The 24,879-nt window shown below is 40.3% G+C and overlaps 1 protein-coding gene across 2 annotated transcripts; it reads right to left on the reverse strand.

The window, feature by feature from the left end:
* Positions 1-255: 255 nt before the first annotated feature.
* Positions 256-24,121, reverse strand: LOC135488974 (heat shock 70 kDa protein 12A-like). Of its 2 annotated transcripts, none has more exons than XM_064774006.1 (10): positions 23,955-24,121; positions 12,039-13,432; positions 9,339-9,560; positions 8,994-9,186; positions 7,570-7,638; positions 6,489-6,614; positions 4,993-5,195; positions 4,051-4,231; positions 3,465-3,593; positions 256-2,964 (listed from the first exon to the last, which is right to left on the reverse strand). In XM_064774006.1, the coding sequence occupies exons 2-10, from the start codon at positions 13,176-13,178 to the stop codon at positions 2,486-2,488; spliced, it is 2,742 nt and encodes a 913-aa protein (XP_064630076.1). In that variant the 5' UTR covers positions 13,179-13,432; positions 23,955-24,121; the 3' UTR covers positions 256-2,485. The 2 variants fall into 2 exon arrangements, with proteins under 2 accessions (XP_064630076.1, XP_064630074.1); XM_064774004.1 differs by lacking the exon at positions 23,955-24,121 and adding an exon at positions 15,660-15,745.
* Positions 24,122-24,879: the final 758 nt, after the last annotated feature.

Consider the following 24,879-nt stretch of genomic DNA (forward strand, 5'->3'; position numbering starts at 1 on the left):
ACACTCCTATAGCCCTCACTGCAGATATTTCAAATAACCGACACTGTAACCCCCTGCCAGAGATAACTGGTTTTACCTGTAGACAAGTGATCTCTTTGTCACTCATCGCAGTGATAATTGTTACAGCGACAAACGTCATCATTTTGCGAGGCACATTAGCCACTGGACCAGGCCGCCTCTTGCTGTTTTCGAAAGGTGTGCGGGAATGTGGTACCACAATGTTGTCCTTGAAATGACACAAAACTGACAATAGAATGTTTTATTATAGAAGCTTTATTAGTACATGTATAACAAGATATGATAACCAGAGTATTAAAAGTATTTTGGTGAAAGGACTATACACATGGATAATGAAGGGGCAATCTAAGTTGAGTTGAAGCTAAATATCTTTTTCCCAAATTATAGAACATGAATGGATTTCATTTTAAATTTCTTCTAAGCTCCTCTTAGGATTTTGGAGCTGCGCCGCGGTTACCTGCAGCTTGTGTCTGCCGCAACTCCAATGTACCCAACATGACGATTCTGATTGGAAAGTGACCATCAACTGGTTAAATCGGAATCACTCTTCACGTTGGCACAGCTATGTCGCAGGTTGTCGTGATTAAAATTGGTCGTTTGCGGACGACATTTGCCTCTCCGATTTGCAAATTCTTTTTGAACACTCCTTTACCCCCAGCGGATACAATGTATGTCAATATGTATAGAAAATATACCAAAAAAAGCACATTTATGTTATATGTTCAGATGTGTAATCCACATTTACAAACCTCAATAGCCTTCATAAACAGCTTGAATGACTATTTACAAAAAACTCTGCCTGGTCTCTTTCGAGACGTTCTTCACCCTGGAGAATGAATTCCCCAGATGCTCGGCAATTTGGGGAATTGATTCTCCAGGGGTGCCGACAGCAGATATAAAGTAAAAGAAGCAGAACACGTCAATACAGAGAATATACCAAAAAAGCACATTTGTGTAATATAATCTTATGTGTAATCCACATTTACAAATCTCAAAAGCCTTAATAAACAGCTTTTATATCTTGCATTGACAGTAAATGACTATTTACAAAAACTTCAGCTTGGTTTTTTTCGTCTCGTTCTTTAAAAAGTTTGGGCGTGTCTTTTACGAACTACAGTTGAGACTATCATCCTGACATCACACTTTACGTCCTGAAACCTACATGTATCGTGGACCTCAGATGAGCTGCTAAATCAGTACCACAACCAGAGCAATCTTGGTTTGGAAAGGCACTGTTAAACTTAAAGACCTGCCTGTGTCTCATGCTGACTGTGTGGTTTGGACAATCAGCCTCTTGACCACTAGCTGAGAGTCCGGCCATTGGACCAAAGTGGCCTCATACCAAAACAATATGCATAGACCTTAAAGGGGTATGCCGTTCGTAATTACTTGTGGTCCCTTTAAATAGAAATCCACTAATACACAATGCCGTAGTGCAGTTATTGTGAATGTAAGTTTGGTATTTATAGTAATTCTATATCGGTTTACACAACAGCAAAGTTGAAATTTATATTTAGTATGTATTTTCACAATTGGACATTTTAAAATTCAATTACAAATTCAAAATTTTTAACGAACGGCGTCGGCCTTTAATAAGGAGTTAGTACAAAAGCACATACATGTATGAGTAACATAATATTGTCTGTATTCATTGGTCGAATGCAAAGTTTCTACATGGGTACATACTTAAAAGGGAGACTATAGGTGAGGACAGAGAAGTCAGGTAGGCGGTCTCTAGGTGACTGATATGCGTAGTTAGGATACTTGGTCTGGTTTGGCATTGTGGTAAAGCGTGTCAGTGCATTCTGTTTAGGTATTGAGACACCAGCCAGTGACATCGTGTAACCTAATACAGTGGAACCTCCCTTCGCGGACACCTCTCTATCAAGGACAGTGCATTTGGTCCCAAAGTGATTGTTTCCATTGAAATGAACCCCTGTAATCAGGACACCTCTCAATTCAGGACAGCATTTGTCAGTCCCAAGGGTGTCCTTAATAGAGAGATTCTACTGTATAACCAAATTAACTCCTGCCGATAGTCTCCCCTTAAATCTTAATCCTGTAAATTGCAAAATCAATAACCAGTACAAAACAATGAGTGCTTAAAGTAATGATATATATTTGTATACAAAGTGCCAATAACCAGAATCCACTCCAACCAGTATTAACCTCTTGAATCCCAAAACTTGAAAATCCCGGGATCCCAGGGTGGTCACGTGGTTGCGAAATTGGGTCTGACTTTCACGATGTATAGCGCCCGCAAACAACCGCCAGAGTCTGGTACCGAGGCGCCATCTACCCAGGTATGCTCTAACTGACCCTACTGTACATCAAACATGCTAAAACAAGCAATAAACTAGCGTCCCAGCTCAAGGGAATGAAAATATCACGGAGACCGACTGGTCGGTCACCGGGATTCAAGAGGTTAAGGTTGGAAACCCAAACATGGCCATTGTCCATTTCTTCATTATTTATTCAAGAAGTCAATGGCAGCTTTGACGCACCGACCAGTGGCGACGTCTAGTGCGCTAACTTTGATCTCGGTGTCGCCAAACAGCATTCTCGCTTGGATTTCCCTCCGCTTCGGGAGCGTCTGATACTGAGTGTCCGTCAAATCTAAGATGAGCGTTCCGCAAATCTTGACGCCACGATCCGTGATGAATTCCGCGTTCTCTCGATCGGTGCAATAGATGTTGATGACGCTTTGCTTCTGACCCGATTTTGCTGGCGTGTAGCTACGTAGGACTGTGTCTCCGAGCGCGATTGCTTGATTCACGCAGACAAACTTATCAAAGATGTCTGTGCACCATTCGACTTTGTCTCGCTTAACGAGTTTTTCCTTTGGGTGCTTTTTGTTGTTGTAACGATTTAGCACACCGACACCATAGGTCAGGCGAGATTTGCGGAGGCTTACGATGGTTGGGTCAAGTCCAAAGAGTACTGCACCTGAAGATTAAAGGCAGAAAATCTACGTAGAATTCTGATGTTTCTTTTCAAATCCCACCTGAGGACTATTTTGAGAATTTGTGGAATTGTCCGAAGAATTGTTTCCTGATACAAAATGGCTACAATCAGAATCTGCTGATCAAAAGCCTTTCTAACAAAACTTCAACAAAAATAAGGTCTCCAGCTGCTGTTCATGTCCATTGTATTTTCGTGAGTCTCTGGTAAATACAAATTAACATTTCCGCAGAGCAGTTATCGTGAATGCAAATTCGCTGAAATTTTGCATTTATAGTGTTTTTACATGTTTATATAACGTCTACACCACAGCTTACCAGTTGTTGAAATTCATAATCATAAACTATTTAAACAATTGAATATTTTCATTTTCAATTTCAAGTTCAATTTCAAAATTTTTGAATGAAAAAATTTTATGTGTCCTGTTCAGATTTGTCAATCAGGCATGTTATAGAAAACCGTTATCAAAATTAAATTAAACTGACCTTTCAGGATTGTTAGGCCCATGTCTTGGGGAATAATCAGCTTCACAATGTGGCCAAACTCTTTCCTCAGGGCGTGCTGTAAAATTGGGGATTCTGCAAAACCTCCCACCAGGAACACATACTGCGTACCTAAAGAAATGTAGAAAAGTTCATGTCAAATCTGGAGTAAGATACAAATTCCTCGTGTGTTCCAAAATCTCATGGTAAATTTCAACGATTTTCATGAATAATGGGGGGGGGGTCTTGTTCACCCCCTCCCCTGGATCTGTGCCGGAGTATGTGCATAATATGCCTTTAGCACAACATTTGGGGAAGCAAAAATGTATACCGTTCGTAATTACTTGTGGTCCAGTCAAATAGAAATCCACTAATACACAATGCCGTAGTGCAGTTATTGTGAATACAAATTTGTTTAAACTTGGTATTCATAGTATTTGTATATCAGTCTACACAACGGCAATGCTGAAATTTATATCTGGTACGTATTTCCGCAATTGGACATTTTCAAATTCAATTACAAATTCAACATTTTTAACAAACGGCGTAGGCCTTTAGGGTTGAACATTACAAAGTCTGCAGGATGTACCTTTAGCGTCGGGGTGATTAAGGACTCGTCCGACGGCTTCCATAATCTTCTCAAGCGTTGGCTGAAACAGTCGCCGCATCGTCTCTGGGTTCAAACGCAGCATCCCCTGCGATGACCAACGCACGTCCTTGTCGTTATACTTCTCGTTGTAGCGTCGGACGGCGACGTCAACGGGACAACCCTGTGAATGTGGAAGCATCCGTCTCAGTGTCTGGGTGAGAGCCTGAAACAGGCCAAGTAGGCCTGTCAGTGCATTTGTTAGATGATGGGGGAGGTTAGGGCAGTGATAGGTTTGTTTCGTTTGAAGACAGATTGGAAAATGATTAAAGGGGTATACTGTTCGTAATTACTTGTGGTCCAGTTAAGTAGAAATCCACTAATACACAATGCCGTAGTGCAGTTATTTTGAATACAAATTTGTTTAAACTTGGTATTCATAGTATCTGTATATCAGTCTACACAACGGCAATGTTGAAATTTATATTTAGTATGTATTTCCGCAATAGGACATTTTAAAATTCAATTATATATTCAAATTTTTTAACGAACAGCGTAGACCTTTAAAGTTAAAATATCAAAGTAAACTCATTGTGGAATAAGGTGTACAGTCCAAATCACAAGTAACATCCCAGCGCGTAGGTTGAGCGTAATATATACGTGAAACAGAGATATGAGCACGTCACTGGTGTAATTGGCATGCAAGTTGGCACGTATGGGGGATGTCAATTGTGATTAGGACTGTATCAACGATAATTAAAGAAGGTGGTGGTTAATACACGTCTTTCCCCCCCCCCCCCCCCCCATTCACGGATGTCCCAGATCGTAGATCAAGTTTGCCTGTTTGTTAACACCTCTGTAGGCCTTTTTATGTTCCAATGTATTATAGTCACTTTAACCTGAACTCGAGAAAACAAAATCCAGGACAAAAAATCATTTACAAACCTTCGACTTCTTGTAGTAATCAATGAAGGAAAATGGAAGCGATACGTTTAGAGGATTCTCTTTGAATGGGCTGGCAGCTCTCTTGCGGGACTCGAAAGCAATCATCAGGTCCACGAATCCAGCGGGACGCTTGCACTTGAACTGATCAACGAAATCTTGACCGAATATCCTGATGAGAAGTCTCTCAAACTCTTGGTCAACCCCTGCATTAGATAGAGAGGTGTGTTCATGTATATTAAGTTTGAAGAATCAGCACTAAAGGGGAATGCCTTTCGTATTCAAAAATTAGAAATGCAGTTTTAGCAATGCCACTGTGCTGCTATCATCCATGCAAATTTGTTGAAACTTGGTAGACATAGTATTTCATTTCTGTCAACCCAACGGCAATGTAGAAATTTAGATTCAGTATAACAGTCCAAATCACAAGTAACATCCCAGCGCGTAGGTCGAGCGTAATATACGTGAAACACAGAGATATAAGCATTGGTGTCATTGGTGTCATTGGCATGCAAGTCGGCACGTATGGTGGATGTCAATTGGATAAGGACTGTATCAACGATAATTAAAGGAGGTGGTGGTTATTACACATCTCCCCCCCCCCCCCCCATATAACAGAATTAGGTATTTTCGGATTCAATTGCAAGTTTTAGATTTTTAACAAATGGTACAGGCCTTTAAAATGCAGACACTTATTTTGTTGTGATTTAGGCAAGACTTTTGATAGAACGCTGGCCTTGTGAGCGAGAAGTCGTAGGTTCAAATCTCAGCACTGTTTACAACAATTTCTTCTTCTTCTTCAGCATTCGTCCTGCGCTTGAAGGTGATTTTCTCCAGGGAGTATTCCTCCTCCAAGGTGGGATGAGCGTTTATGCGTGACACTACGGTTATGCGCCAATTGGGTTTTTTAGCCTTAAGTGAATCCGACTTTGGTGAGAGGTTGAGTCCATGCAAGCTACTCATGTTTTTCACTTGGTGGGGTCTTTAACCTGCCCTGGCATAGACACCAGTATAACCTTGGTTTTAAGTCTCATTCGAAGGACTGTGAAGAGCCAGGAATTTTATTTTCTTGAACAAGCCTCACCGGTTCATCCAGAAAGACAATCCTGGGTTCTCCCCGGGATCGAACCCAGGCCCTGTTGCGTGGTAGCCAGCAGTGTTAACCACTAGGCTTTGAAGCTCCCCATGACAATTTCATAACTGATATCGGGTGTCTAGAAAACTAAGACCTAAGACCTAAGACACTGGATACTATGAAACTAAAACCCACTAGGAAAATGATGAAATTTAAGAGGTTCCTATAATGCCTTCTTCTCATGTCTGACAGCAATGCACCAGGGTTGAGATGAACCTGTCCACTGCTGCTTGGTCAAATAATTAACCAAAGCTGAGATGGTGGTGGTTGGGTTGGGAGGGCTGGGAGGGGGTGGGGTAGTATTGCCCCTTAGCTATCCCTAAACACTTCCACTGCTGGTTCAGAAATGATGGAGATATCTTACCAACAGATCCATGTGGTCCTCCTGTAGCTTTGTGGAGTTCTCGAAGCTTTCCGGCACTCTCATCCAGCTGATGCACAGTGATATCCACTGTTCCTCCACCACAATCGACAACCATGTAACAGGTGCCTGAAAGTTACAAAAAACTTATGTTAACTATTTGAAACAAATTCTGAACCAATAGACCTAATTATTTGTTCTCTCAGCATACAGTAGAACCTCCCTGAGCGGACACCTCTCTATTAAGGACACTAGTTTTGGTCCCAAATTGGGTGTTTCCATTCAATCTAACCTCTCTAATCAGGACACCTCTCTATTAAGGACAGCACTTGTCAGTCCCGAGGGTGTCCTTAGTAGAGAGGTTCTACTGTACATGTTAGTGTCGCAACTGTGTCATGCCACCCATTCGTCAACTAACTACGCCAAACATACATTGCTTATCTTGATGGGGACGTCCGCACCAATCACAAGGCTATATAAAGCAATCCTCCATTTCCATTTTCAAACTTTATACTATGGAAATTAAGTGTCAACTTTCAGAAATTACAAGTTTAGGTCATGAAAAATCACCTGAGGAGATGCTTAATCATGACTCGGCAGTCCCCGATCACCATTCCCACTGTGTATTACTTCTCAAAAATGAATTATGGCAATATCAAGAATTGATAATTTTATTAATTCTTCTTGCTAATGTGCATAGTAAGGGGATCTAGGTCTGGATATCACCAAAAACACAGTATTTAAGTAATGTGTTTTTGACATCACCCTTCTATCCTTTGTCTGGTGTGAAAAGTGATTCTATTGATATCATAACAGATGAGAATTGCCTCGGTTCTCGAGTAAAATAAGTGCATATATGTATGTGAGGCAATCTAAATGTTACTTGGAGACGAGATTGATTGATTGATTGATTGATTGAGTGACTGTTTAATGGACGAGGTCCCGCCTACACTGATTCCAGGAGTTTCAGGCCAGCCAGCCCGTAGAATGGCTTAAAATAGTGCATGGGGGTCAAGGTGAGAGGAAGACATGCATAATGAAAATGAGGATAAAGGATAAGAAGCACTCAAAAATCTTTACAAACCTCGAACAATATTTTCTACCCGTTCTCCCTGTATTTTGCTTATATCATATTTGGCATAGTGGGTTAGATCTGAAAATAGCCCAAACCAGGACAGATATGGTAATTAAGCTTGAGAAAGGACTGGTGAAGCAGAGCTATGATATAACAGAAAGGCATGTTTAGTAAGAAAATGCATGGACATTTCAAAACATCTGAATAGATATCAGTCGCATATCAGTTGGTATAAGCAATATACAATTTGGTCATACATGTACTTCTATTGGCAAGAATAAAGCAAGATTAGGATCTTTGATAGAATGAGTCAAATGGATGACAAGATTCTTCATTAGAATAACAAAACTCTTTGATAGAAGACAGATTATTTGATAGAATGACACCATTCTTTGATAGAGTGACACCATTCATTGATAGAATGACACCATTCTTTCAGAGATTGACTGATTCTTTGATAGAATGACACCATTCTTTGATAGAATGACACCATTCTTTGACAGAATGGCACCATTCTTAAATAGAACGAATGATTCTTTGATAGAATGACACCATTCTTTGATAGAATGGCAGATTCTTTCATAGAATGACACCATTCTTTAATAGAATGAATGATTCTTTGATAGAATGACACCATTCTTTAATAGAATGAATGATTCTTTGATAGAGTGACACCATTCTTTGATAGAATGAATGATTCTTTGATAGAATGACACCACTCTTTCATAGAATGACACCATTTTTTCATAGAGTGGCAAGATTCTTTGATAGAATGACACCATTCTTTCATAGAATGAATGATTCTTCGATAGAATGACACCATTCTTTGATAGAATGAATGATTCTTTGATCGAATGACACCATTCTTTGACGGAATGGCAAGATTCTTTCATAGAATGACACCATTCTTTCATAAAATGACACCATTCTTTCATAGAATGAATGATTCTTTGATAGAATAAAATAGTACTCTGACAGACTTGCAAAGATTCAAACATCGTTTCAAATGCCACAATGATGATAATGACTGATTGCGGGGTGGTTAAGATATTATAAATAGTTCAGGATCAGGGTCTAAGATGACAAGAAAGCAGAAAATTTACATTTTTTACAAGTAGGAGTTGATATACCCTTCCCATGCACGTTGATAGGCTGCCTAAATTGTCCAACTCAGAGAAAGAGAGTATTAGGAGAGAACATTTTAGAGTGTTAAGGCCTGATTCCACTAGGGACTCTACCGCTGCTTGAAACTATGCTCAGCCCCAGTAGTACTTGACAATTCAAATTGGTAGGAAGTGAAAGTCTCATCAAAAGATGTGAAATGCACCAGCCAGTCATTTTCAATACTGCAACAGGGATCACAGGGCAGGAAAATGCCCTAGTGGAGACAGGCCTGACATCCATTGTGCCTGCAGTATTGAACGAAAAACTACCTTGTCGCAACTCCTCACAAACAAAGTCCATATTCATCGGCTCCTGGTTATCTTTTCTTGGCGATAGAGGGCGCTTCACAGGGGCCTCCGGTACAAGTTGATACATGCGTAGTCTGCGGCAGTAAATGGAGGCAGCCTCCGGTTCCAGGGCAATGAGGATCTGGTCGGGGAATTCAGGGTTCGCTATCCCTGCCTGAAAACGGAGGTGCATATATGAGAGTCAAAGGAGAAATTGAAATGTACATAAAAGCAATCGTCTGTCAGCTAGAGTATGATCCGAAGACACTATCATGATCAGCAACTAATTCTTTCCATAACTATGCAAAGAATTAGTTGTTTCAATACCTTATAGGCAGCCTGCCTCATGAACTGTTTGGCTGGTTGCTTCCAGATTGCTGGCACTGTGATCACCCATCGCACGTCCTCGTTAAGTATCTTAATCGTCGACTGGTCGCTCAGTTCCTGGAGAGCGTGCTCCTTGAAGAACATCAAGGAATGGGCAAAGACATTCACGGCTGGGACCTCCTTTCCATTGCTCGCGGGAATCATGGTTTTTTCATTCAATTCCTGGAAAATAAGTTACACAACTATTGTCTGAGTCAGATTATTTTATGAGAGGTGGGAGAGGGGGCGCCTGGTGATTCAACGTCTCGTTACAATAAAGGCACCGATATGAAATTAAGCCCTATCAAAATACAGAAGAACCTCTCTATTAAGGACACCCTCGGGACTGACAAGTGCTGTCCTTAATAGAGAGGTGTCCTGATTAGAGAGGTCAAATTGAATGAAAACAACCAATTTGGGACCAAAACTAGTGTCCTTAATAGAGAGGTTGCCCTTAATAGGGAGGTGTCTGCTAAGGGAGGTTCCACTGTATAATGAATTGCTTTTCCTGAATCCTGCTGAAATAATGGTATTCATCCCAATCCTGACAATATTTCAGCCCAACAGCATCCCAAAGAAGACCATTCCCTCTCTCATTACAACATGCAGTAGAACCTCTCTATTATGGACACCTTCGGGACTGACAAATGATGTCCTTAATAGAGAGGTGTCCTGATTAGAGAGGTTAAATTGAATGGAAAGTATCAATTTGGGACCAAAAATAGTTTCCATAATAGAGAGGTTGTCCTTAACAGAGAGGTGTCCGCTAAGGGAGGTTCCACTGTACATGTATAACACTTAACATATTATCATTATTTAGAAGGTTTTTTTCAACAAGGCTATTACTTGAAGACAAAATTAGCACTACACAATGGCTGATGTATGACATGTCCCCAATCCACAATTGATGGAGTACTATGCCCCCCCCCCCCCCCCATCCCCCATAACAAGATGCAGCAGAAGTGATTCGCACTCCAGCCTCTGATTGATTTTATGGTATCGCAAATCCAAAATCACAGAATGAAAGGGTTAACAACAATCAAAGTGTTAAAACACTACATTGAGGAAATGCACAATAAGTATAGGATGCTTATCTCTTCCAACACTCAAGGATGTACTGATACAGTTTCTTTCACCATATCAACCCAGATATCATTGTTAGAAAGTCAAGATATAACCTCGCCCTTTGTCTGACATTATCAGGTCCAGATCACATTGGTGGAATTCCAATTCCTACCAATGATGATATCATGTAGAAATGGTATACTTTGCAAAAATAGATTGCTTTGCCCTTTGGTATGCAAACTCATCTTGAGCTGCAATGTTTGAATAAAATAGCCAATGCATTCAGTCATTTAATAGTCACCAAATGTATGACTTAGGATTACATCACTGCCAGCAAGCTGAAGGATAAACTGACAATCTTAATGGCAGATAGCTATCTGCCATTAAGGGTTAGCTATCCCTGCCTGAAAACGGAGGTGCATATATGAGAGTTGAAGGAGAAATTGAAATGTACATAAAGCAATCGTCTGTCAGCTAGAGTATGATCCGAAGACACTATCATGATCAGCAATGACCATATAATGTCGTACTAAACTTAATAGGGAAAATCTCAGCTTTAAAGAGGGACAATAGGCAGGAGGAGAGGGGCTAATTTGGCCATCTTCAAGTGACTATAGGGTGCTTCCGAGATCCAGATTTAGAATGGAACAATCTCAGGGAATCCATGCATTGACATATGATTGAGAGTAAAGAATATTTTGACCAACTGTCTGTATGGCCACTGCACATAGGGTTCTACAGTTCCAAACTAGAGTGGTTGGGCTTGCCAACTTTATCGGCATAGTATAAAGTGGTTGTCCAACAAGTTGCTGTCATGCACTTAATGAGGAACCGGCGCGATTTATCCGCCGCGTGGCGATGCAATCGATCATACCAAAACTCTCCATTTCCAATGCATTATCATGTTATTTCTGAGCCCGAAAACGATCGCTTATTTTCGACCGATTTCGGCGACGTTTGCATCTTCCTGTTTTAAATCTATTGAGCTATCAGTTTCTTTAAGATAATTTTGCGGAAAATATGCGCGATGCTAGTTATTGGGCACGTTTTCTGTTGTTGAAATGCTGTGCAAAAATGTACGCAATGGTTTCCCGTGATTGACCTCATGCAACGTCAACAGACCAGAAAATGACGTCATGGCGTCAGAAGGTACGATCGATTGTGGCGCCGCCACTGGCAGTTATCTTAACGCCGGTTCCTCATTAGTATTGCAACAACTTTTTGCACTTAAAGCAACCAATATGTAGTTTTCCAAGGAATACCAAAAACCTGGTTAATGTTCTGTTTATTTTAGATTAGAACAACATCATTGTTTCTCTTAGAACTAAATGAAGAATTAGAATGAGGTCATTTACCCATTAAAAGCACAGACAGGCACTTTTTATCTCAGCAAAGTGTGATAATTATTGCATCCTACAAAAATTGGTTGTCTGCGGGGTCATCCCAACCTGCAACAAATGTCAAATCCAGCAATGACCACTTTTACCAACAGACAAGAAATCTTATCTCTCCATGCATCAACAGTAATGATTATTGCCAGTTGCGGTGATAAAAATTGCCTGTTTGCGGGGCACTTTGTGAAGAGAATCTACTCACCGGGTTGTGGTGGAGGAGCATCTTGAACTTCTCAAAATACAACCATTTCTTTGCCTCCTGGGGGTCAAGGTCATGGAAATGATCCCGGGCAGAAAATCCAAACGAGTGGAACCTTTCGTCGGGCGAAAGAAGAAGCGTCGTTGGTGTCTTCTGATTTATCACACCAGGGTCGCCACCTTCCCATTTACGCATCATGTGAACACTTGACGGATCCCTTGTAAAACTGAACGCGTATCCGCTATAGGTTGTTCCGAAATCGATGGCCACGACAACAAAATGTCCATGTTGGCGAGCTGGGTCTGAACTTAGCCCCGAATCGACTGAACTTTGACTACTGAGGGCTATTGCACTGTCCAAGGTGTCGATAGCATTGTGGATTTCCAAGCTGACGTTTGACGAGTTTGGAGACGGTCGTCGCAACACACTAGACGGATTAAACGAGCCGTTTGTTCTGATTGGTGAGCGCGGTGACCGTGCACCGTACAAACTGGTATCGGTGGAGGATGACCCCGTAGGACTGTACCGCCAATCCCCAGCTGTCATACCAGTTAAAGTGACACGCAGTGATGGATCACTGTCCGCATATGTCATATCCTCCATATGCCGGGGATGGCTAATGTCCCCAGTCGATTTAACATCATAACGATTCATCTTTTTGGCGTCCAAAGTCTGCGATTTATGACTTGGTGAGACTTTACGTAATCCAGTGAAGACGTCCCTCGTACCGGTAAACAAATTTGAAACCCCTGACTTTGGCCTCTGGGCCTTTGAAGGAACTATCTTGTCCTCCTTAACAACAGCAGATTTATCTGGTGTACTTCTCAATTTCAAACCCTCAAGAGATGCCTCTCTGCCCAACTTTTCAAAATATCGAAACGCCTCCCTTTTCTGCTCTTCCCGGTCAATACTATCATTCAAATTATCCTTCCTCGGCGATGTGGATTTATTCACAGCATCCACCTCCACGATAATCTTGCTCGTCGTGCGATCAATCTTTGTCACAACCTTCTCAGTGTCTTTGTCTTCAGTGCTGTCTATCTTCACAACCGTTTCAGTCCTCGTCTCGCACTCATTCCCATCATCCCCAACGATTTTCTCCGTCGTCACAATCTTTTCGTCGCCGTCCCATTCAGTCACCATCTGTTTGGTTGTCACAATGGTCTCTTCGTCACAACCATCAGCACTGACAATCGTCTCCGCTGTCACAATTGTCTCACCGTTGGAACAATCTGTCACAACCTCTTCAAGAGTTAGTGTCTTCGCGTCTTCTTCTCTTGTTGTTATCTCAATCTCTACAGTTGCGTCTTTCTCTGCAGTTTTTGTCGCAGTCTCTACTGTTTTTATCTTTTCATCGTCTTCACCACTGGCTCTGTCATGCACCACGCCAACTTGACCTGTAAGAAAATCAAGAACAAAGGTTACAAATATATCATAGCTTGATATAAAACATGCCTCATTAAGCATCTCAAAAATTCACATTCTACGAAACACAGTAGCTCCTTTTGATATACTTGTACAAAGCTTCTGGCAAGGAACTAAGACTTGATATCAACTCATACAAGTTCCTTTCAGTATAACTTTGCCAAAAAGTCCTGAACACAATATATCCACTCGAATATAACATGGAATGAAACATGGTAGCTCACATTCAATGTACAACAGCTTCCGGCAAAGTTAGTTCGAAACAATATTATCATAGACCTTTGAATTTATTTCAGTTTAACTTTGTAAAAAATCCCAGTACATAGTATGGCGAGTCACATGTAACATATACAATGAACTGCTGAATCCTTGCACCTGAACTTGATCTGAATTTGATAGAAAACATGTATTGCCTCTATGTGTAAGATTATGACCTTTTCTGGCATGAAACATTCCATCACGAATCAAAATGGCAGGAGGGCAAGATAAGGCGTCATTGGGATGGTGGTCGGTGTAACTCAAACTTGTATTGAGCTAATATTGTGATGTTGTTAAGGAGGAAGGGCTGCAAATGAAGTCATTTAATGTTTGGCTTTGTCCACTCCTTCAACCACATACAGTGTTGTTGTTGAGACTTTAAATGGTTTGACAATACTTTGTCAACTAGGAGGCAGTGGTATTTTTCTGGATGCCTTATGAATGCCCAAAAATGACAATCAGGATTTGGGATAGAGGAAAGTTTCCCTGGTGAAAATTGAGAAGTTACACCCAAAATATGGGTCTTAACCGGAAATATATTCTGTGCCAATGAGTCACCCCAGCATCCAGGGACTAATTTGTCCCTAAATAGGTTACCACAACATGGTGCTGCAAGTCTGGGCCATCATCAAAATTGTGTCTCCATCCTAAAACTAAAAATGTCAATTAATTCTCTCCAAAGTTAGGAATCGACCTTTTCGAAGAAGTTTGTTTGGGCACTGACCAGTCATGTGTTTCACTAAGAACAAAGGGTCACCTTGGCTTATGGCATTGTCGGAAGTCGGTTTTAAAATACTTAGGTGTTCTGACGTGTTCTGAGTGTGCGCATTTGATTTTTTGGGGCTCTTGATTCGTCTTCTTCACAAAGGCCTACTGGCTACAATGACACGGAGCCAACTTCAGCCTTGGTACAAATGCTGTCTAATCTCCCTAAAAGAGCCTGTATCAGTGAGGAGAGATGTTGACCCAACCAGGTTTAAATTAAGGCCGGGTCTATTTGGCAAGCCGCTCGCCGAACAGGCATCTTTTTTTGTCCTGTTTGGAGAGCCGCTTGCCAGACAGCACTAAAAAGCCACCCTGTTCGGCCAGCCGGGCTTGCCTAACAGGTAAAAATCTACCCTGTTTGGCGAGCTGGAGACTTTACTTTAATATTAATGAGTTCGGCTCTCCATTCAGGACAAGAAAAAGTCGCTGTTTGGTAAGCCGGGCTTGCCAAATAGTCACTTCCTTAAATTAAACCTTACCATTGATATTCCAAACACAAAAAAAGACAAGTACAGATGTCTAAACTGCTTGAAAGATGCAAGCATGCAGTCTTTGTTGTCAAGGCACTGGTTGAAAGCGCTTACAACATTGTATAGGCTGGACACCATGTGTTTTCCCTTCAGAGACAAAGTGAGAATATATACACAAGTCCAAATAAACCAAGGCAGAATGAGTCAGCTGTACTCTAATGCCCCACCCACTACCCTTTACTAGGCCTATACAATGTCCCTTTGATAATGTGAAAGAAACAGTACAGTAGGCTGAAAGGTTCTAAAGATTTTCAAACCACAGGGTTGAACATTAGACATATACATTATGTACACACATGCATCTGGTTATGAATTACCAAGTTCCTTTTTATAGGACTAAACTGGGTTTCGGATACACCACACCCTACAAAGGTGACAAAAAATCATGATCAAAGACCTGATAAAAAATGTATAGGCCTATTAAGGACATGATGTCAATTTCATTGGTGGATTTTTGGTGGATTGTTGGTAATATATATATATATAAAGTGTTATTCTCAATGAGACATTATGTTACTCGAGTTTCATTTTACCAAAACTTCACATTTCACGAAGACAAAAATTCAACAAATACCCCATTTTTCATAAAATCTTCTCAAACTAATGAAGTGATTTATTAGATTAATATCAAAATTCAATAACTCACCATTGTCAATGACAAGAACATCCATGCTTTATATACTCCTCAAGAGAACAATAGAAAACAATGAACGTTATCCCGTTTTGAGGTCCCAAGCCAGACTGATCTTCAACACATGCTTAAGATCAAACCGTCATTACAATTTCACTTGGCACACTAAGAAAATATATTTGTATCATAAATTAGTTCGCATTAATCAAAGATATTAGGTTACGAAAATATCACATTTTTATCTGGCAGGAGCAGGCCTATCCGAATTTTTTCCAAGTTGAGATTGTAGGCCTATGTACTGCATCATGACATAAGACACAGCACACTGATACTCAACCCTTACTATGCGTGGTCCAGAGTTCAAGTTTTGACATGAATGTTTAAAGGATGGCTTCGCTAACTGATTCTATCATCCTCTTTAGGTGGTTTTTGGTTTGCTTTCCTTCAAGCAACACGCTAAACCCAAAACAGCATCCTTCGCATGAGGTGTAAAACCTGGCCAAAAACAGGTCAGAAGTCCGATGAACCCAATACAGGGGAATGTCCCTTAAGACATTGTCTATTAAAGGTTGAGGCTGTTCATAAAAATGTTGAATTTGTAATTGAATATGAAAATTTTCAATTACATAAATACATACCAAATATAAATTTCAGCATCGTCTTTCTGTAGACAGATATACAGCAGAACCTCTCTATTAAGGACACCTTCGGGACTGGCAAGTGCTGTCCTTAATAGAGAGTTGTCCTGATTAGAGAGGTCAAATTGAATAGAAACTACCAATTTAGGACCAAAACTAGTGTCCTTATTAAATAGAGAGGTTGTCCTGATTAGAGAGGTGTCCGCTAAAGTAGGTTCAACTGCACAAATACTATGAATACCAAGTTTAAACAAATCTGTATTCACAATAACTGCACCACGGCATTGTGTATTGGTGGATTTCTATTTAACTGGACCACAAGTAATCACGAACGGTGTAGCCCTTAAGGACACCCTCTCAATTAATTAAGGACCATTTTCCTGGACCCAATTGGTTGTTTCCATTTAATACACTATCTTATCTTTCCTCGAGCCTGGCTAGTCTCAAGGTTGTCCTCGACAGAGCAGTTCCACTGCCTATATTGCTTTTTGGGTTCACTGCAACAGACGTTTAACAAATGGCATTGTTTTTTCAACCTCCCTGCAGCAGCCATCATATGTTATCACTCAGATGTTTTGAATTCCAAGTACCGGTATGATCTAATTATCATCACAATCACATGGTAACATATATAATGTTATGCATCTTATGCATGGATATTAAGTCAAACATGCCTGTATACATGATTTTCTATTGGTAATATGCTGTTCATTAAAATTTTGAATTTGGAATTGAATTTTAAAATGTCCAATTGCGGAAATACTTACTGAATATCGATTTCAACATTACCGTTGTCTAGACTGATATATAAATACTATGAATACCAAGTTTCAACACATTTGTACACATAATAACTGCACTACGGCATTGTGTATAGTGGATTTCTATTTAACTGGACCACAAGTAATCACGAACGGTGTACCCCTTAAGGACACCCTCTCAATTAATTAAGGACCATTTTTCTGGACCCAGTTGGTTGTTTCCATTTAATACACTATCTTATCTTTCCTCGAGCCTGGTTAGTCTCAAGGTTGTCCTCGACAGAGCAGTTCCACTGCCTATATTGCTTTTTGGGTTCACTGCAACAGACGTTTAACAAATGACATTGTTTTTTCAACCTCCCTGCAGCAGCCATCATATGTTATCACTCAGATGTTTTGAATTCCAAGTACCGGTATGATCTAATTATCATCACAATCACATGGTAACATATATAATGTTATGCATCTTATGCATGGATATTAAGTCAAACATGCCTGTATACATGATTTTCTATTGGTAATATGCTTTTTATTAAAATTTTGAATTTGTAATAGAATTTTTAAAATGTCCACCTGCGGAAATAGGTAAAAAATAAATTTCAACATTGCCGTTGTGTAGACTGATATACAAATACTATGAATACCAAGTTTCAACAAATTTGTATTCATAATAACTGCACTACGGCATTGTGTATTAGTGGATTTCTATTTACCTGGACCACAAGTAATTGCGAACGGTGTACCCCTTTAAGGTTTAATAGGCTGTGCAAAACAGCCAAGTTAGTTGCATTGTAACTCTTTATAGAGGTACGCCTTTCATTTAGATATATTCTGTGTTGGTCCAACTACAGTAGAACCTCTATATTAAAGGGAACTGGAACCGCCGAGCGATTTATTCAACTTTTCGACTTTCACCGCCCGAGAAAGTCAAACTTCCAACTTCCTATTCGAGTTCAGATTTGTAGCTCCGCCCCCAGTGCCCGAGCATGCGCAGTTCAATTTGTTATTATTGAGAATCATGTGAGAATCACGTGAGTCATGCGATCTTTCATTCATGAGTTTTCGTAGTAAATTCCATAGTAGTGACATCACTCAATGATTGACAGCTAGGCGCCTTTTTTCATTCATGCCTCGTTCTGATCACCCGATACGCGGGAAATGAAAACGAGGTCATACGAACTGGCTTGGCGGTTCCAGTTCCCTTTAAGGACACCCACAGGACTGACAAGTGCTGTACATAATAGAGAGGTGTCTTGATTAGAGAGGTCAAATTGAATGGAAGACCCAATTGGGGACCAAAACTAGTGTCCTTATTAGAGTAGGTGTCCTTAATAGAGAGGTGTCTGCTAAAGGAGGTTCTACTGTATATCTATTTCCTATTTCAAATACGAGACGACATGCATGCATATTCTTGCGTAATCTGTGAATAATTGGTGCGTGTATCAATTTTCCCGATCACTGCATGTTTATTTACGGTAAAAGCTCTGGGTTTATTATATCATTATGATAATACTAGGTTGGTGTATTGTTTCAATGACACTGTGAATCTGCCAAAAATTGCAAGTTTTCTCTGGTGCCAGCACTGCAATGGTGTGCATCATTTTCATGGAAACGACCACCAGAGTGTGAACAAATGGCGTATACACCCTTTAAAGGGAGGCAGGCAAGATAAAGTTACACAAAGCCGCCAATAGGGGTCTCTCACATCTCACAGTAGGTGGAAATGATTCATTCTTGCAAGAGGAATATATTTAGTGCCGAATCTGACATGACCAAGGGCCCTTACTGTGTATATTAGTCACCCTGAAGATGGCCAAATTAGCCCCTCTCCTCCTGCCTATAGTCCCCCTTTAAAACAGATTGCACAAGACAAACATAACACTTCTCATTTGCAAAATAATTGGAAAAAGTTGTCATTAATTTTACATTGTCATTATCATAACACCGAAATGAGTTTAAGGTTCACGCCATTTGTTATTTCTCGTGGTCCAGAAAAATAGAAAAGCAGTTATACACAATACCGTAGAGCAGTTATTATGTGCATGACTTGCTATAACTTGGTATTTTAGTATTTATAGTATTTGTATCAACTATCTACACAATGGCAAATTTAAAATTCATATTTACTACATGTACATGTACGTGCTTACGCAATTTGAAATTTACAAATTCATTTACAAATTTCAAATTTTCAACGAACTGCGTAGGGCTTTAAGAATGACTGTGCACATTTTTAATGCCCTTGTTACATTTTTACCCGCCTCATTCATAAAATGTATACAACTCGACCAGGTCAATCTGGATTAAAGGTCACAAAGCTAGGACACCAGACGGGCCACCAGCCAATCACGAACCAAAGAACCACAGATCCCAATTCCCAACCACTTCTCTGGTGACCAATATCAGCCAATTACTGACTAGTGGCATGTGTCCCCACTGCCGTCAACAATAATGTGACACAAACATTATAACGGTTTTTCCCAGTAAACGCGCCAAAATTTGTGAAAACTGCACACATCATTTCCAGCTATTTCTTTATGCGCATGTAATAATCTCGATACTTTACGACGAAATATCACTATAATTCTTACTATAATTCATTCATACAACTTGTATCAGGAATGCAACGTTGATGTATAATCAACCTGACAAAAACACGGATCGAGTGGGTTGGATTTGTATAGTGCTGCCTCCTGTATTTTTTTATGCAAACCAGTAAGAATGAAATTACCGCAAATAGCGCAAATACAGTAGAACCTCTACGCCCTCGGACTGACATGTGCTGTCCTTAGTAAAGAAGTGTCCTGATAAAAGAGGTCAAAATGAAAGGAAAGCACCAATTTGGGACAAAAACTAGTGTCCTTAATAGAGAGGTTTTCGCTAAAGTAGGTTCCATTGTATTTCAAGTAGAGCCAAGGTTAACCCCAATATGTTGGATGTGATGCATTTTGCGATTTGAGATGAAATATTTCATCTGTTCTTGTCGTGAGAAATGAAATCGCATCATTCATCCATATCGAGCTATTTTGCCCTGAAAATACACTGTTGTGTTGAGATTCATCCTGGCATGAAATGATATCCCCCAAATGCCAAAAGCATAATACAGTACTAGTGGAACCTCTGTTAGCAGACACCTCTCTATTAAGGACATTAGTTTTGGTCCCAAATTGGTTGTTTCCATTCAATTTGACCTCTCTAATCAGGACACCTCCCTATTAAGGACAGCACTTGTCATTCCCGATGGTGTGCTTAATAGAGAGGTTCTACTGTACAAATATACCAAAATACATGTACATGTACAAATATACCAAAATACATGTACATGTACTTTCAATGCGTCTATATAACACCATTGTGCCCCTAAATATGTCTTTGTAATTATGCCATTTCCAAAATCTAATTTCCATAATTACAAGATTTCAAACATTTACGCCGGGCCCTGAAGGATGAATACCAAGGAAGAAACTCAGTATGCAAAGAGCCATAGAATTAACTTTGGCACATCCTACATTATTAGAGAAATACAACGGCCAACCAAGTTCTGAGAACTTGTGTTAAGGGATCACTTTTCTGTTTCAGAATTTGTTACAGAAAATTCGTCCTTGGGGAGTGGTTCCCATGGACAGTTTTGTAAGATCGTGGAAACTTTCGAACCAACAATCACTGAACTTAACAGTGAGACGTATTGATAAGGGAGGTCAGATAGAATGGCATCACCCAATTACGGACCAAGACTAGTGTCCTTATTAGAGAGGTGTCCGCGAAGGGAGGCTCCACTGTACAACAGTAGAGTTGGCAAAAAAAACTCTCAACATACTCCGATACCAGACCATTTCAATATTATTGCAGTAAGTTCCCAACATAGCTATCTCAGGCAATTACTTTGTGATGTGCTACTTGAACCCAGTCATTCTCAATCGTACAATCTGATAATTACAGGGAAGAGGGTGAAGTAGTTTTGTTTTCTTGCTGGTTCAATGGGGTCAGCATTCCATACCTCTGATTGACAGAACAATTAGATTAGCATAAATGTGGCAACTCCTTTGTGGTTCATGTTTCTGTGAATTACTGTTATTTGTTACCAATGTGAAATCTTGAGACTATTTTTTAAAACATCAATTGTAAGTTGTTTTCAGTTTTTGTAATCTTTGTCAAAACTCTTGTCTCCCATATGGATTCGTCCTCAAAATATCAGGGTTAGTTGCATGCTCCTCCCCTCGCACATGTTACATGAGCTTGGTCAGTGGCACCTGGTGTTGCCCTGAAGTTCAGGATGATATGGATTCAGAGAAGATCATGGAAGTGTGATGGCGCATACAGTGAAAACGGCGGTGGATTGACTGGGTCAATCATGGCAAACTTGTGTCAAAACATCTCGACAGTTTCGACTGTTAAAATTAAGCTCTGCATTTCAGTATTGGTATCCAATGTCGGCACAAGATGGCGCATTCAGAAAAAGGGTTAAAGGGGGACTATAGGCAGGAGCAGTGGGGTTAAATTGGTCATCTTCGGGTGACTAATGTAAGGGCACTGGGTCATGCTAGATTCAGCTCTTAATATATTCATTGTACAAGCCTGAATAGTTTTGACGTACTGCGAGGTGGGAGAGACCCCTATTGGCGACATTGTGTAACTTTATCTTGCTTTCCTAGCAGCTGCCTATAGTGTCCCTTTAACAGACTTTCACAAAAAGTTCAAAAATATTACATAGTTTTGATAATAAACTCAATTGGCAATGATGGAAATTGAAGATAATTTTTCAAGTAGGTGAAAGTTCAGCAACAATACATACTATAAGATAAATAAAGTACATAGACTACATAGATTTAATGTTGATATTGAATGGTTTTATATGCATTAGCAGGTTACAGATGGAATACTGGAATATTAGAAAGGAGAGGGGCCTGTGGCTGCACAACACATCCTAATAATACTGCAACGGGCTTCCCCTAGGCCTAGTACTAGAAATGTTACACCTTCATATGTAACTTAACAACATCCGAGAAAAGGGAGCTATGACAAACTTTAGTGGAACCCTTTGGTAGACCAGTGTCATTATTCAATAAAAAGATCTTTATACCTGCCCACTTGAACAATTTGAACATCATGCCGACCCTTTGAACTGTTCACATCTCTTAGAGTTGTCAAGTGTGGGTTTTACCTTTAAAGATTTCTATTGAAATTACTGCAGGCGCTCAAATAAATTAGCAAGGACTCTGTGTTCTTTGCTTATTTTTTTTCTGAAATGAAGATGGATGGACTTCTTGTTTCAAAAGGACGCTCATCAACCAAAAGATGACAGTGATGACCACGAAGTTTTTTGGGGGATCGTCTCAAAATACTTAAACATAGCTTAACTTTTTGAGAAGATCCCTATCCAACCATATACAGTTGCAGTTGAAACACTCTATTAGGACACCCTTGGACTGATAAATACTCTCCTCAATATGGAGATGTCCTGATAACCAAAATGTATAAAAACACCCCTTTATAGGGACCAAAATCACTGTCCTTCCAACAGTGGTGTCCCTAAAGGGTGGTTCTACTGACACTATGTGTACAGGAACTGCCAAATCACAATTTAGTAAATATAGTAAAGAACTAATGTGCTACAGCACACTTGCTTCATGTCTGATGATATTTTTGGGCAATGTCACTGTGAGGCAAAAAGGAAATGTGCTAAAATGTGATAGTGAGGCTACAAGCAAATGTGACACAATGTGATTGTGAGGCAATATGAAAATGTGACACAATGTGATTGTGAGGCAATAAACAAATGTGACACAATGTGATGGTAAGGCAATATGCAAATGTGACAAAATGTGATTGTGAGGCAATAAGCAAATGTGACACAATCTGATTATGAAGCAATATGCAAATGTGACACAATGTGATTGTGAGGCAATAAGCAAATGTGACACAATCTGATTATGAGGCAATATGTAAATATGACACAATGTGATAGTGAGGCAATAAGCAAATGTGACACAATGTGATTATAAAGCAATATGCAAATGTGACACAATGTGATTGTGAGGAAAATAAGCAAATGTGACACAATCTGATTATGAGGCAATATGCAAATGTGACACAATGTGATTGTGAGGCAATATGCAAATGTGCTACAATGTGATGAATCAGCTATAATGGGCTGCCACTTGATTGTGACACAATGAAAAAAATGTTGCCACCTGATGGTGATACAAACAAATATGATGGCATTTGACTGTCACTCAATAGACATATGTGCTGCCACTTGATTGTGATACAACAGCATGTGCTGCCACTTGGTTGTGGCACAACAGCATGTGCTGCCACTTGGTTATGACACAATTAGCAAATGTGCTGCCAGTTGGTTGTGACACAATAAGCAAATGTGCTGCCACTTGATTGTGACACAGCAGCGTGTGCTGCTACTAGGTTGTGACACAATAAGCAAATGTGCTGCCACTTGGTTGTGACACAACAGCGTGTGCTCCCACTTGGTTATGGCACAATTAGCAAATGTGCTGCCAGTTGGTTGTGACACAATAAGCAAATGTGCTGCCACTTGATTGTGACACAACAGCGTGTGCTGCTACTAGGCTGTGACACAATAAGCAAATGTGCTGCCACTTGGTTGTGACACAACAGCGTGTGCTCCCACTTGGTTATGGCACAATTAGCAAATGTGCTGCCAGTTGGTTGTGACACAATAAGCAAATGTGCTGCCACTTGATTGTGACACAACAGCGTGTGCTGCTACTAGGTTGTGACACAATTAGCAAATGTGCTGCCATGTGACACAAATAGCAAGTGTGCTACCACTTGGTTGTGAGACAACAGCAAATGCTGCTACTTGGTTGTGACAAAAATAAGCAAATGTGCAGCGGATGCTAGTGTCCTAAGCAATATGTTGTAAATTATTTTACCTTGCTTACAATTAACCCTTCGCTTTGGTTCTCTGTCGTAGTGCGGGGAGATGGTCAATGGCCCACACGACACTGTTGAAATTCGTTTCCGTTGATTCGTCGAATTGACCCCAAGACGAGAAGGGTATGCTTGCCAAACATTGTCACCAATTTTCACCACGTTTTCCTGTTCTTTGTTTATGTACATGAAGATACTTGTATGGACCGGCTGCAACTGAATGTTTAACTTACTTTCAAATTTCGGGAGTTCGCTCACTTTTTCAACATCTCCAAGACTTACAGAACGCGGTCTCTGGGATTTGGCTGTGGTCTTGCAGTCAGTAGGAGCCAAGCTCGGCGGTAGGCTAAACCTCAGTTTTTTGGGCGAAACAGTAATTGTGGCATTATCCAGGTCCTTTTCACTAACTTCTGGCAGTGCCCTCAATTGTTGCTCCACAGTAAAGTCCTCTTCAGTGTGATGCAGCCTCCTAGTATCTGGTTTAACTTGCACTTCGTCCTGATATCTTACAGATCCAACCAACACAGAATCACTTCGATCCTCTATTCTTATTTCCCTCTCAATTTCACTTATCTCACTTTTCCAAAGACCTTCAATGTGACCTGTCTCCCTATTTTCACTTTTCTGCTGAACCTCACATTTGTCCCTTACTTCAAATATCCCATGCTCCAAACCATTCTTCCTTATTTTAACTTCCCCCTGGATCTCACTGTTGTCCTTTATTTCACCTTGCTGCAGAACTGGAACTGTCTTCCTTGTGTCACCTTCCCAACAACCTGGAACTGTCTTCCTTGTGTCACCTTCCCAATGAACTAAATTATCAGGATCTTTTATTTCACATTTCCCCTTAATAGGCCCAGTCTCCTTTATTTCATCTCTCCTATGAAAAGGATCCGTCTCCCCTTCTCCTTTCTCAATTCTTTTAAC

The sequence above is a fragment of the Lineus longissimus genome, chromosome 6, assembly GCF_910592395.1.
Source record: "Lineus longissimus chromosome 6, tnLinLong1.2, whole genome shotgun sequence".
Taxonomy (NCBI): domain Eukaryota; kingdom Metazoa; phylum Nemertea; class Pilidiophora; order Heteronemertea; family Lineidae; genus Lineus; species Lineus longissimus.

Bases quoted from the DNA above. Each gene is read 5' to 3' on its own strand.
- LOC135488974 (XM_064774004.1), bottom strand. From the start codon at position 15,684: ATGGATGTTCTTGTCATTGACAATG. The intron at 5,196-6,488 runs GTAAGATATCTC...TATCTAATGCAG, and splicing joins AGGACCACATGGATCTGTTG to GGGTTGACCAAGAGTTTGAG. The intron at 4,232-4,992 runs GTTTGTAAATGA...CCACATTCACAG, and splicing joins ATTACTACAAGAAGTCGAAG to GGTTGTCCCGTTGACGTCGC.